This window comes from Nerophis lumbriciformis, linkage group LG21 (genome assembly GCF_033978685.3).
Source record: "Nerophis lumbriciformis linkage group LG21, RoL_Nlum_v2.1, whole genome shotgun sequence".
Classification (NCBI taxonomy): domain Eukaryota; kingdom Metazoa; phylum Chordata; class Actinopteri; order Syngnathiformes; family Syngnathidae; genus Nerophis; species Nerophis lumbriciformis.
The window spans coordinates 16,349,703-16,363,970 of record NC_084568.2 but is presented as its reverse complement, the minus strand read 5'-3'; the positions used below and the strand labels follow the sequence as shown (position 1 = coordinate 16,363,970).

At 44.1% G+C, this 14,268-nt stretch overlaps 2 protein-coding genes across 9 annotated transcripts in view; both read left to right on the top strand.

The window, feature by feature from the left end:
- The window catches only part of LOC133621036 (SWI/SNF complex subunit SMARCC1-like), a 29,484-nt gene extending 17,851 nt beyond the window's left edge, over positions 1–11,633 (top strand). For 2 of the 3 annotated variants that reach the window (XM_061982819.2, XM_061982817.2), the window contains exons 12-28: positions 544–603; positions 1,598–1,635; positions 1,693–1,814; positions 1,880–1,951; positions 2,029–2,142; positions 2,246–2,399; positions 2,466–2,570; positions 4,452–4,511; positions 4,618–4,876; positions 4,946–5,107; positions 7,654–7,724; positions 7,847–8,000; positions 8,102–8,280; positions 8,346–8,480; positions 9,901–10,216; positions 10,290–10,415; positions 10,492–11,633. In XM_061982819.2, the coding sequence (XP_061838803.1) occupies positions 544–603; positions 1,598–1,635; positions 1,693–1,814; positions 1,880–1,951; positions 2,029–2,142; positions 2,246–2,399; positions 2,466–2,570; positions 4,452–4,511; positions 4,618–4,876; positions 4,946–5,107; positions 7,654–7,724; positions 7,847–8,000; positions 8,102–8,280; positions 8,346–8,480; positions 9,901–10,216; positions 10,290–10,415; positions 10,492–10,583 (2,219 nt within the window). In that variant the 3' untranslated portion in view covers positions 10,584–11,633. The remainder of the gene's footprint in view (positions 1–543; positions 604–1,597; positions 1,636–1,692; positions 1,815–1,879; positions 1,952–2,028; positions 2,143–2,245; positions 2,400–2,465; positions 2,571–4,451; positions 4,512–4,617; positions 4,877–4,945; positions 5,108–7,653; positions 7,725–7,846; positions 8,001–8,101; positions 8,281–8,345; positions 8,481–9,900; positions 10,217–10,289; positions 10,416–10,491) is intronic. The other variant, XM_061982818.2, reaches the window with a different exon arrangement.
- A 383-nt stretch (positions 11,634–12,016) lies between these two features.
- Positions 12,017–14,268, top strand: part of LOC133621037 (chondroitin sulfate proteoglycan 5-like) — a 32,660-nt gene continuing 30,408 nt past the window's right edge. For 2 of the 6 annotated variants that reach the window (XM_061982824.2, XM_061982822.2), the window contains exon 1: positions 12,328–12,676. The gene's annotated coding sequence lies outside the window, so the exon portion shown is untranslated. Of the gene's footprint in view, positions 12,677–14,268 lie in introns of all 6 variants that reach the window. The other 4 variants (XM_061982823.2, XM_061982825.2, XM_061982820.2 and 1 more) reach the window with 4 other exon arrangements.

Below are 14,268 nucleotides of genomic sequence, written 5' to 3'. Positions count from 1 at the left end.
AATTTCCAAAAAAAGTATGCTTTAGCTGAAAATATTGGTCAAAATTGTCCACATGTATATTGCACCAATAAATGTGAGAAATGTTGCATTTTAATACATTTTATTGATGACATAAAAAAAAGTTTAAAAAAATAAATAAAGAATTTTAAAAAATAAAAGGGAAAAAAATATTTGTATTTTATTATATACAGTAGCTATTCATTTTGTGTTACTTTTATTTTAGTTTTTGTTTACTTGTTTCAAATTTATATCCATTCTTTTAAATTACATTTAAAGTTGAGTTTTGGTGGTATAAGAAATACTCTTGTTTTTAAATTAACGAATAATAGGGTTAATAATTGTGATTTTAATCTCAATCAAAATAATCAAGATTATAATTTTTACCATAATCATGCAGCCCCAGTATATCGTCTATATTGTGACATAAAGCAGTAAGAATGGTAGGTTTCTACATGAAGCTATGTTTTTGTAGTAGTTATTTTTTTTAAAACGTGAGTGATGTTTCAGTGCTTGCTAACACGTTGCTGTCATGTTTTCACACAGCTCATTCAAAGAAGGATGTTGAGAGCACTCCTCTAAAAGGAGACAACGGACAAGACGTGGGTATGTATATATTTATATACCGTATTTTCCGGACTATAGAGCACACAGAAATAAAAGCCGCACCAACTAAAAAAAAAAAAAAAAAGAATACAGATTTTTCCATATACTTGCTGCACCGGACTATAAGCCGCATATATATATATGTATGTATGTATGTATGTATGTATGTATATGTAACGTTGTGAAATGAGTTATTTACACAAAAATATTCTGTAAATGTTTATTTGCATATGTTAATTGGTTCCAACGGTGTCTTGTTACACGGCAGTGAAACGGCTGATCAAACAAAAGAGAAGTCAGAAGAGCTAGCTCTCCAATCAGCTAAACAGACTCAATAACTCCACGGTGACATTCTGGTGAATTTACTGAGGAATTTGTGAAACTGAAACAATATAAAAAGAATGCCATTGAAAGTTAATAATACTAACACAGACACTTGTAAACATGATAACATATTAGCTAATGCTAACGACGCTAGATTCATTACATTACGATAGCACGTACAAGTGTGCATGAAAACACTCCTACAGACATCACACATGGGACGGTTCAGTAAGTATGAGTAGTTTTAGCTATGTTGTAAAACTTACAAACGTTGCTTGGAGTGATGAATGAAGAATCCATATGAGTTGAAACTCTATGGATGACTAGAAGACGAAATGGCACTTGTACTTCTGGTTTGAAGTACGGTACTAAAGATTTCACCCCGCATCACCTGCAGCTAGCAAACTCGCCCAAAAGATGGCGCCATAGCACAAACAATAACACAACCTCTTCAATGTCTTTGCTTGTGTTTAATGAAATCTATTTGCATTATGATCGTTGGCGAAGAAAAATCCTTAAATCAGCTACATGGTTTTATAAGCCACAGGGTTTAAAGCGTAGGAAAAAAGTAGCGGCTTACAGTCCAGAATTTACGGTATTAAGTCCCCCAGTACTGGATGTCAGCATCATCACAATCGCTTTCAAACTTGTTCTTCCCTTCTTCTTGCAGACGACATGGAGGACGACTCAGTGCTGTCTGGTGGAAAGGTAGATGACTTGAATAAAGACCTTTGCATCAGTCACACTGACTGACTTTGTGTCTAGGAGGACGAGGACCAGAGCAAAGCTGAAGTCAGCCGCCTGATGGACGCTAGCGAGGACAATGTGACGGAGCAGACGCACCACATCATCATCCCCAGCTACAGCGCGTGGTTCGACTATAACTGGTAAGCCGCGTGCTGGATGTCACATGACCCATGTTTTAATACCTTACACACTGCTGTCCTTTCAGTATTCATGAGATTGAGCGCAGAGCACTGCCTGAGTTCTTCAATGGCAAGAACAAGTCCAAAACCCCTGAGATGTGAGCGCACTGACACGCCCACTTCCAAGATGTTGTCTATAATGACAGTTAATGACATTGCTCCCACCCCCAAACAGATACCTCGCCTACCGTAACTTTATGATTGACACGTACCGGCTCAACCCCCAGGAGTATCTCACCTCCACTTCCTGCCGCAGGAACCTGACAGGTGACGTGTGCGCCATCATGAGGTGACTTAATGCACGGTGACACTAAAGCAAATCTTTTTCCTTTTTTATTTTTATTTTTATTTTTTTTAACAAATTGTACTTAATACGAGTTAATCGTCTCCAGAGTTCACGCCTTCCTAGAGCAGTGGGGGCTGGTGAACTACCAGGTGGATGCAGACAGCCGACCTTTGCCCATGGGACCCCCACCGACGCCCCACTTCACCGTACTGGCTGACACCCCCTCTGGCCTCGTGCCCCTCAACCACAGACCTCCGACGGTAAGGATGTAGACCAGGTGCAGGTGGCGAAGAGCAGCAATGATATTCTGTGCTTCCTCCGTTTAGATCCCGCCCCCACAGCAGATGGCCAACTTCCTTGATAAGAGCAAAGAAAAAATCGACCTCCAAAACTTTGGCCTCCGTACTGACCAGTACAAGAAGAGCTCCAAGGTTAGCAACACGCTGAATCACTCATTTAATGCTCAGGTGACCTCCACCAGGGCTTTTCTGTTCCTCACTGCAAACTGTTGGAAAGTGTTGATCTCCTCGTACAAATTTGAAAAATGTCATGTCAGCACTTATTGACTTTCCTCCAAGGTTTCGCAGGCTAATTTTTTCTAAAATGCCTACATTTGCAGCAGCTCTTTCAAAACGTTGCTGTTTTACAAGGTACCTTTTAGGACCATCCATCCATTTTCTACCGCTTATCCCTTTTGGGGTCGCGGGGGGCGCTGGAGCCTATCTCAGCTACAATCGGGCGGAAGGCGGGGTACGCCCTGGACAAGTCGCCACCTCATCGCAGGGCCAACACAGATAGACAGACAACATTCACACTCACATTCACACACTAGGGCCAATTTAGTGTTGCCAATCAACCTATCCCCAGGTGCATGTCTTTGGGACTTTGGGTCCTTTTTAGGACCAGTTTAACTTACTTTTTTTTTGTAAGATATGTAAGTCTGCACACTTTTAAAAAAAATGTTGCCTATCATTCCTTCTCTGCGGAGGTGATTAGAGCACATCTGGGCGGTAGGCAGTTATGGGGAATACCCAGGACACTTTGGGGAGACGATCACTACGTTTCCATGCACAAAATTAGTCTGATTTCTCAAATACAAAACCCAAAACCAGTGAAGTTGGCACATTGTGTAATTTGTAAATAAAAACAGAATACATTGGTTTGTAAATCCTTTTCAACTTATATTCAAATGAATATACACTTATTTCTCATTACTGTAGAATTGTACTGTAATTGGAAGGTAAATAACTTTTAGTTTTCCTAAATAAATAAAACGAACCAAAAAAAAAAAAATGGACTCCTTTCTGTCAGCAAAAATTAAACTTAAACATCGAAAATCTTCAAGTGCCTTTTTTCCCCCCATTTGGAAAAACTAGGTCGGGTTGTCTTTTTTTCCCCATCACCTGATCATGACATTCTCGCTCGTTTGCCCGTGTGGATGGGCTCATATTTCCCATCCGGATTGAAGATGAAATCTTCCACAAAGGGACACTTGTCTTTCTAATCATTATGTTTCCTCCTAACTTGTGTTACCTTGCTGAACTTCTCACTAGCGAGTCGTGAATAGCAAGGGTCTTTGTCTGCGCTTCAGTGTGTGCGAACCTGCTCTCCGCCCACCGAGACAAAGATTGTGAATGACAGTGAAGATGGATCACTGCGTTCAGTTAATTCTATTGTTAAATTAATACGCTTAGGTGCTGAGAGCGATGCACAGACAAGACCCCTTTTTGCCCGTGGTGAAGAGAGAGACACTTTTGATTGGGCAAAAGACACGAGGGTTAACAATTTTGGTGGAGTAGCCGTAGTTTGAGGTGGTGAAAAAAATATTGTCTTTTACTGACCAGATCCTCCAACCAAGACGTTTCTTCCGTGTTTGAAGACTTGAGTGTGTGAGGCAGCTACTGTGCATGAAGGAGGAGGAGGTACACACAAAGTGATCAGTGAGACTTCCGTGTCAATCACTTGTCCATTTGGTTATGGATTAAGTTTATTTCAAACATGTTATACAGAAAATTGTACTCCAGTTTGATCAACTTTGGATGGATTTATTTTAGGAGCAATTATCAAATTAAAGGGTTAAAATCTGTATTCGCACTTGTGCTAATTTTTTTAAATGCTCTCACGTCCTATTTCTAGTAGCCAATGCAAGTAAAATGCTCGCACTCTACAGCCCTGCATATCGATATCGACTGAAACGGAAAACATTTTTTTGCACTGCTCTAATCAAGTGTTATTCGTTCACAGCTGTGCTTTCATCACATCTAGAAGCAGACACTTGTGTTAATGCTTTGTTGGTGTCGTACTCCTTTCAGGGTAAATCTGTGGTGTCTTCCCGGGAATGGACCGAGCAGGAGACCCTGCTGCTGCTGGAGGTGAGTCCCATGTGATCAAACCGCTTGAGTTCTAATGTCTACACTTCAGAGGGAATCTTTAGTTTCTGCGTGCGCCGCATCCAAAGCGTCTTGTTTGTCTGGGCAGGCTCTTGAGATGTTCAAAGATGACTGGAACAAAGTGTCCGAGCACGTAGGGTCGCGCACGCAAGACGAATGCATCTTACACTTCCTGCGCCTACCCATCGAGGACCCCTACCTGGAGAGCTCCGAGGCATCACTGGGCCCTCTGGCTTATCAGCCCATCCCCTTCAGCCAGTCTGGGAACCCCGTCATGAGCACCGTGGCTTTCCTGGCCTCCGTGGTTGACCCCAGAGTGGCGTCTGCTGCCGCCAAGGCCGCACTCGGTAACGCACTGCCCAGCGCAAGTACACACCTTACAGGGAGCCGTGTTCAGATGTCGTCTTCTTCCACAGAGGAGTTCTCCCGCGTTCGAGAGGAGGTGCCGGCGGAACTGGTAGAGGCTCACGTGAAAAAAGTGCAGGAGGCGGCGAGGAGCACGGGCAAGGTGGACCCCGCCTTCGGCCTGGAGAGCAGTGGCATCGCTGGGACTTCTCCTGAAGAACCCGAGAAAACAGGTGGGTCATTCTCAGTGTGACCACTAGAGGGCGGCAGATTTCAGCAGTCAAAAGAGTGTTTGTGTGTGCTCGCATTCCGCCACGTTAACCAGATTAAAACTACGCAGCAGATGGGCTAAGGGAGGACACAGGGGGGGAGGGGCGGATAAAAACTGGGTCATCGCACATATTTTTTTTCCTGCTGTCTTCAAACATCCTCACCATTGTGTTGTTCCTGAATAGGGGTGGGAATTGATAAGATGTTTCCAGTTCCATTTCCACTTTCGATTCTGCTTTTCTTTTCTGTTCCCTAAACGATTCATATTTGGTATTAAAAAAAAAAAAGAGAGAACACAAAGGTGGATAAGCATCAATTTTATTTAGTTTAAAGCACAGGTGTCAAATTAAAGGCCCGGGGGCCAGATCTAGCATGCCACATCATTTAATGTGGCCCGCGAAAGCCTTCAAATACTTTAAAAGTATTTACTTTTTTGTTCTTTTCATTTTGACAGCAAAAAATATAGGTATTGCATGCAATTCCATATATTTTAAATTTTATTAACTAATATCTTTTTTTAACTTATTAGTAAAAATAAAAATAGTTATAATATAAATTTGCTTGACTTATGATTTCAAAGCAAGTTTTTCAACAAATTCGACACTGCAAAAATGACGATTGATTTTACGGTAAAAAACAGGCAGCTCAGTTGCCATCATTTTACTGTAAAAAAAGCTAAAGTACAGTTTTTTCAGTTTACAATAACATGTTGTAAAAAAAATAACGTGAATTTGCGGTAATTAAATTGCTATTGTTATTTAAATGTATTGTTGTTCCTATTATTATTATTATTATATTGTTGTGGTCTATTCGTTAATCATTTATATCCAGTTTATTTAAAATCTGTATTTAAAGTGGGGTTTTGGTGGTACAATACTCATGTTTTCAGATTAATGAATAATCGTGTAATTGAGCACTGCTACATTATCAAATTTTATGAATTATCCTGTAATTGAGCATTACTACATTATCAATCAATCGAAGATTATTTCTATAGCTCTTTATCACAAATGTCTCAAAGGACTGCACAATATCAATCAAAGATAATCGTGAGTTTAATTTTTGCCATAATTGTCCAGCCCTAAAACGCAGCCCTAAAGTACATAGTGCACCATTTACACCTGCAGTTACTCTTCCTTTAACCAGTTGTTTAAACAAACAAGCTTGTTTACCTTTTGAAATGACAGTGTTGATCTCTTTTTTTGCTGCAATGCTACCAGCTATTGGACAATGACATCTTCTAGCAGCACTTTGTCTTCACCGATGTTAAATAGCTTGCATGCGCTGGCTGTCCATTTAGCGAAGGCCATGTTTACCTTATCCGCGCTACTTTTGTTGACTATATTTTACGCAGGTAAACACCACCGGCGTTGGAATTGTCTGTCGTTCTCCGCTCGGTCAAGTTGGAGTCGATGTAGCATTCATGCTAGTGGCGCCGTCCTCGAATACGTGCTTTGCTTTAAGATGCTATTTTACACTTGCTGTACGCCGATGATGAGATAATTTGTCAATGCAATGCCAACAAAGGACATCAGTTTTGTCCAAAGTTCCGTTGGAGTATGTTTCGAAGTGAAATAGCCCGCTTCTCATCACTCATCTTGTGTGACAATAGGCGCCGACTTCTGGGTTTACGTGCGGTCATAACAAACAAGCATTGGGCTTAAAAAAATTGGCCAGGGGCCGAAAGCCGACTGCATGCAAAGCAACGAGATATGTATCTATGTATATGCATGAGTACATAGTGTTATAATAATATAATCAATATATAAATAATAATTTTGATAAGTGGTTATTAAGAGTATGTGAAAGTTCAACGTATTCCTTGTTTACTAAAGTTTTTTAATCAATCAGAAATATCAAGCAGCTAAAATGCGCCTAACATGGATAAGTGTGGAGAGTGTTTTGCATTTTTCCCATCATCCCTTGTAATGGATTTAATGGGTGTAATTTAGATATATATTTTTTTTTATGTTGATTGGACGTTTTTGGTAATATCCACAAAGTTCATTGAGCTTTGATGTGTTATGTGTGACCATGTTTGTTGACTTTTTGTGCTAGTTGATTTTTTTTTTTTCTGCACCATGACTTGGGAAGGTTCTTTGCATTGAGTCATGTAAGTAAATGCTGTGCTGTTTTTCTTGCGAGCATAATTAATGGTTGAGGTACATCGTTGGCCATTAGATGGCGACAATATGGCAGCTATCAGACCCCTAGCTATTTGTATAGGACTTCAGCACCCCCCGCCATCCCCAAAGGGATAAGCGGTAGAAAATGGATGGATGATTACACCGCTCCGCCATGGTTTGTTGAACTTGTGCTGATTCATGGGCCGAATTTTAAACGCCGGTGGGCCGCACTTGTACACAATTTTTTTTATTGATCACATACGTTAACGTTGACTGCCCTATTTTTTATATTAATGCACTGCCACACGTTTGAACGTTCAGCTTCCTTTGTAACTCCTGACGTCCTCAAGCTTACTTGTGTATTTTTCCATCTTCAAATGAAGTGCATTACCTTGCAGAGGCTCCTGAAGCTGAAAAGATGGAGGCCGACACAGACTCCCAGCAGGGGGACAAGGTGAGGACATTTCATGTTTGGCAAAGATCCTCTACTCCAATCACGCCCTTTTGCAATGTGATGCTCCAAGTAGTTCATTTGTTGTATTTTATGGTGACGTTGTGATCCGACGCCCCCCTCAGGCCGAGTCCAAGGACGAGGCGGAGAAGCCCAGCGAGTCAGCGGAGAAGGGCGACAAGACGGAGGCTGCAGAGAAGGTGAAGAAGGAGGCGGGGGAGGTGTCGGAGCGCGAGGACGAAAGCGAAGAGGGAGACGAGACAAAGGCAGCTCCTGCAGGTCGGTTGTTTTTCACTTCACACTCGTGTTGGACCTGGCTGGTCCAGCTGGACTAGTGAGTTCAGGGTTGATGACCGACTTCCTGTCTCCTCTGCTCCCAGACAAGGATGAAGAAGAGTCCATGGAGACGTCGTCCTCGGAGCAGGAGAAGGACAAGGAAGACAAACCCACCACAGAGGAGGGGGAGGACAAGAGGAAGAAGCTCGAGCACGACATCGGCGAAGGAAACATCGCCACCGCGGCCGCCGCCGCCCTGGCGTCTGCTGCCACCAAAGCCAAGGTGAGACCGGGCCTCCTGCTGGCACATGTGGACTGTCTCCGTGTCCTAACGTGTCTCCCCCGCAGCACCTGGCGGCGGTGGAGGAGAGGAAGATCAAGTCCTTGGTGGCTCTGCTCGTGGAGACTCAGATGAAGAAACTGGAGATCAAGCTGAGGCACTTTGAGGAGCTGGAAACCATCATGGACCGCGAGAAGGAGGCCGTAAGTCGCAATGCTGCTCCTGACCATTGACCTGGCGACACTTAAGTCGTGACTGATGGTGGAGAATGTTCTTTTCTGCTGATGTCAGCAGTAAACGCTTGAAAAGGGTCAGTTTGTGCTCCTTTTTGCTGACCAGCAGAAAAAAGTGAGCTAGACTGACAGGACTACGCCATCAGAGGAACCTTTCTATGGCACGGGTGTCCAAAGGGCAGCCAGGGGCCATTTCCGGCCCACAGTTTGTTTGTTTTGTTCGTCCGCATTCCACATTGTAGAGACGAATAAGAACATTACACAAAACAATTAAAATAAGCAATTTAGCGATAAATTGCATGTGAATGCTAAAATTTGCCAGCCGCTTAAATGTTAATGTTAGCATGCTAACACTTAGCATCTATAAAATACCGAGTTATGACTCTTAAGATGTTTGGCTGTGAAATTGGCACAAAAAAAAACCTAATGTTAGTACGTTAGAAAAGCTAGTGTTGGCATGCTTGCAATTATCATGTGCAAAGTACCAAGTTATATGACTCTAAGGTGTTTGACTGTAAAATTGGCTAAAAAAAAATGTGCATGCTAATGTTACTTTGTTAAAAACTAATGTGAGCATGCAAGCAATTAGCATATGTGAAGTACTAAGTTATATGACTGAGGTTTTTGGCTGTAAAATTGGCTACAAAAGTTTGCATGTTAGAATGCTAATGTTAACATGCTAACAGTTAGCATGTGTCAAGTACCAAGATATAGGAGTCTGAGGTGCTGGGCTGAAAAAGTTAGCACACAAATGTTAGCATGTTAACAGTTAGTATATCAAGTACCAAGTTATAGGAGTGTGAGGCACTCGGCCGTAAAATTGGCTAAAAAAGTTTGCACATTAATGTTAACTTGCTAACAGTTATGTGTCAAGTACCAAGTTGAGTCCAAGGCGTTCGGCTGCAAAATTGGCTAAAGACGTTAGCAGGCTAGCGCTAGTAATGCTGCTTGAGGCTGAGCCAATCAGTGGTCACGATATTAAACCGCAGGGTCTGATTGTTTTGGTCTCATTAAGTAGCCAATAATACTGTATTGTTTTTATGGTTCATTTTTTTACGTTTAAATACATCATGATGACACAAAGCTAAGATGGATGTTTCCAGATAGTTTAGCATATATCGATTGGCTTATATTGTATTGCTTTTAGTATCTTTAATATACAAAATGTTTCAAAGTGGCCCTCGCTGAAAACAATTTGGACACCCCTGCTCTATGGTCTTCATCATAAAAGTGGGCGGGGCCTAGGCGTCACCTCGAAACCAAAGGTGGTCAGTTCTGCTTCTGTGCAGTCAGACGTTTCTATGTAAACTTTGCATGTTTGATGGGAGAAGTCCACTCTGTTGTTGTGTTGGTGGGCGGGGCCTGTTATCACATGATGTCGTCCTTTCAGCTGGAGCTCCAGAGGCAGCAGCTGCTGACGGAGCGTCAGACCTTCCACATGGAGCAGCTCAAGTACGCCGAGATGAAGGCCCGCCAGCAGATGGAGCAGCAGGCCGCCGCCGCCGCCCAGGCTCAGGGACAAAGCCACACCCCCGGTCCACACCCGGGGCCGCCAGGCATGCATCCCGGAGGCCATGGAGCCCCTCCTCCCCTCCACGGCGCCCCAACTCCTCACCTTGGAGGGCCCCTGCCTGGCGCGGCCATGCACCCCGGCTACCCTCCTATGGGCCACCACCCCATGGGCCCCCACCTCGCGGGCCAGCCAGGTGAGGTGGAGCTTTGTGTTGGCCGCCCTTACACTGAAGCAAGGTTCTGACAGCTTCTTGGTGTTCTTCACAGCACCCCTCGGACCTGTACAGCCCATGCCCGGGCGCATGATGGCGGGCCCCCCCACTGCCGGCCCCCAGCCTGGCGGTATGCCTCCCATGATGCCTCCACGCCACCTAGGAGCTCCCAACGGCATGTGTGCGTAGAACAAATCACAAAAATCCCCCGCCTTGTGTCGACGCAACGTCATAACTGTGACCTTTCACCTTCTCAGACCCGGGACCACCAGCTGCACAGGCCGAAGCCGTGCCCCCGGTTCCCGTGGGTGCTCCAGTGCCCCCCAGTGGACGCGCAGCGGACAATTGAGACCAACACGCAAAGCCTATTTGTACCATCACCTAAACTAACCAAACACACACACACACTCAGGGTGACACATATACACACACACCAAAAATGTTGTTCCTGCTGAGTCGGGCCTGATGGAGGCTGCAGACACTAAACACTGGACAAAATCAGAAGCTCGGTCCCGGCGAGTGTCTGCCTCGCCTCAGACTTTTACACTGAAGTGTGTGTGCGATAGGCGTGCTCCGCCTCCTCCTGAGCCGTCTTTGCCTACATTTCCTGTTTTTGACCCGACTTAAAAATGGCAGCTGGTCACCTGCAGGAACAAATAAAACACCTGCAACACACACACACACACACACACACACACGCTGGGCAGAGGTTCACACTGGAGCTACCATGCACTGACACACGCGCACACACACACACACACACACACTTATGCGGCCTTTGTTAGTGTGACTGGGACACCTTGGCTCCGCCTTTTTATAGACGCTGTAGCAACTTAAGCCCCACCCCTACTGTGCTTTCTAACGCCGCTGCCTACCTCGCTAGCCCCTCCCACACCCACATTTACAGTCATAGTACACCATATAGACCTGCGTTTGTGTGTGTGTGTGTGTGTGTGTGTGTGTGTGTGTGTGTGTGTGTGTGTGTGTCATGTTACACGTCCATTTAAAGAGCTTTGCAAAGTGACCGCTCGCTAGCACTGTTAGCATCTCTGCTACCTCTCTTTCCTTGCTCGCCCGTTAGCTACCTCTTCTAGAACTTCACCCCTATACCCCCTCTGCCTTCTAGAACTCTCCGCTTCCTGCTACCTCTGCTTCCACTTCCTGTTTCCTTGTCCTTCGTCGCCACCTGGCAGGTCATGTGATGCGACCGACCGCTCCGCATAGCATCTTTAACGACTAAATGTATTTTTAAGAATTTTGTGTAGAGCAGGTTTTTGTGTAGCATTTAGTTGGATTTTGTACGGTCTGTTGCTACTTGGACCTTCACGCTGGACAATAAAATGTTTTTTCTACAAACTCTGTCGTCAATCACATTTAAAAAAATAAATAAAAACATTTATTTAGAGATATCCGATAATATCGGCCGATAAATGCTTTAGAATTTAATATCGGAAATTATTGGTATCGGGTTTTTTTATTATCGGTATCGGTTTTTTGTTTTTTAATTAAATCAACATAAAAAACAAGATACACTTACAATTAGTGCACCAACCCAAAAAACCTCCCTCCCCCATTTACACTCATTTACACAAAAGGGTTGTTTCTGTCTGTTATTAATATTCTGGTTCCTACATTATATATCAATATAGGTCAATACAGTCTGCAAGGGATACAGTCCGTAAGCACACATGATTGTGCGTGCTGCTGGTCCACTAATAGTACTAACCTTTAACAGTTAATTTTACTCATTTTCATTAATTACTAGTTTCTATGTATCTGTTTTTATATTGTTTTACTTTCTTTTTTTATTCAAGAATATGTTTTTAATTTATTTATCTTATTTTATTTTATTTTTTTAAAGGACCTTATCCTCACCATACCTGGTTGTCCAAATTAGGCATAATGTGTTAATTCCACGACTGTATATATCGTTATCGGTTGATATCGGTAATTAAGAGTTGGGTAATATCGGATATCGGCAAAAAAGCCATTATCGGACATCCCTAATTTTAATTCATATTTATGTTGCGTATATATTATAAAAAATGTAATGAATAAAAATACATTATATGAACCATGTGTACTAATAGCTATGTCACGCTAAATCGTGTCTCTATCAAGTTCCATTCCAAAGTAAAAGTTGTTTTTTGTGTCCCACATGATTCTATTGGCACTTTAAAGATAATCGCTGACATCCGGCTGCTAATCCGTCCACCAGCGGCAGATTGACCGTAAAGACGTTATGGAGATGTGGGATTTACTCCGTGTCACAATAGCATGCTAGCAGCTAGCCCACTTGACTCCGCCAATCGTCGTGTTACAACAGTCACGTGACTCCAACTCACCTCCTGGGCAAACGTGGCCGCCGCTGAATTATCTTTGAGGAGGCAGATTAACTTTTTTTTTTTTTAGGCTTTGAATCGTCTCCTGAGCCAGAAGGAGGTAATAAGTTGGTACAAACTACTTCCGGTGCATATGATTATATAAATATATGTATATTATATTAATACCAGACGTGGTTGTGTGTATTGGCAGCAAAATGGCGTCGTCGCGTTTAACTTGTTTTTGTTTTTAGCTGTATGGGTAAGGGGTGTGGTCAAGCTACACTTCTTTCCGCCCTAGTTGGCAAACACAAAAACAACAATAAACGTTCACTGACACACAAACACGCTGTAGTCCACACCATGAATGTGTGTTAGTCGTGTAGTTAGCGTGTAGCACTTTGCTTCACTTCTATGAAGTCCAGGTCCATGACAGGGGTGTCCAAACTGCGGCCCGCCATCTCGGCTCAAAAAAAAAATAATGAATAAAAAATAACTATGAATAAATGTGTATTATTGACCCATTGAAGGCTCCAATTACTTCACATCAAATATTCCACTTTGAATAGTGGCAAGCCATGTCATTTAATGTGGCCCGGCAGTATACTTGCCAACCTTGAGACCTCCGATTTCATATATATATATATATATATATATATATTAGAGATGCGCAGTTTGCGGGCACAACCGCGGAGTCCGCGGATTATCCGCGGATCGGGCGGATGAAATTTTAAAAAATTAGATTTTATCCGCGGGTCGGGTCGGGCGGTTGAAAAAAAAAAAAAAAGATTTTAAATAGATTCAGGCGGGTGGCAGTTAAACCAATTCGGAAATATATATACATAGTTAAATATTACCCGCATACGAAAAACGAGCAGGCACCTGCAGCATATGCCACAACAGAAGAAAAAAAAAAAAGATGAGATGGACACTTTTACGGAGCGGAAAAGGGACGCCTCGCCGGGGTCCGGGACCGAGGCCCCTTCCCCCGAGAGGGCCCCACCGGGAGCCGTAGCTGAGGCGATCCGCGAGAACGGCCCGACGCACGTCCAGGGTCACCACCGCACCGACACCCCGCCTCGTCTGCCTTCGCCGCGGCCGGCGTCACGCGCAGCAGGTAAGCAGCTTACCTGCCCGCCACCCCCGTGGCCGGGGGCTCGTAACAGGGGTCACTCCGCGCGCTCCACCCGCGCAGCTTACCTGCCCGCCACCCCCTGTGGCCGGGGGCGCGTAACAGGGGTCACTCCGCGCGCAGTGCGCTCACGAAAGGGGTGGGGCTCACCCTGGTTGATATAGACAGCAGCAGGACGGTGGCCATGGAAGTCGGAACCCGCTAAGGAGTGTGTAACAACCCACCTGCCGAATCAACTAGCCCTGAAAATGGATGGCGCTGGAGCGTCGGCACCATACCCGGCCGTCGCCGGCAGCGAGACGTGCTTGGAGGTGCGCTCAGCGCGGCTCCCATATGATTGCGCACTGGTGTGCGTCTGGGCCGTGACAGCGTGGCACGCGAATGTCTGTGCTGCATTGGATCAGTCTCCTTTCTTTAACAGGCAAAAGCTTTATAACCTCACTAATGCCTTGCATCGTCTATATTAGATATATAACAACGGGCAGGTGCGGGCGGATGCGGTTCTGATTAAATGTTAGGTCGGGTGGATGGCGGATGGTTGACGACTTTCTGATGCGGTTGCGGATGAAATAATTGCCTAT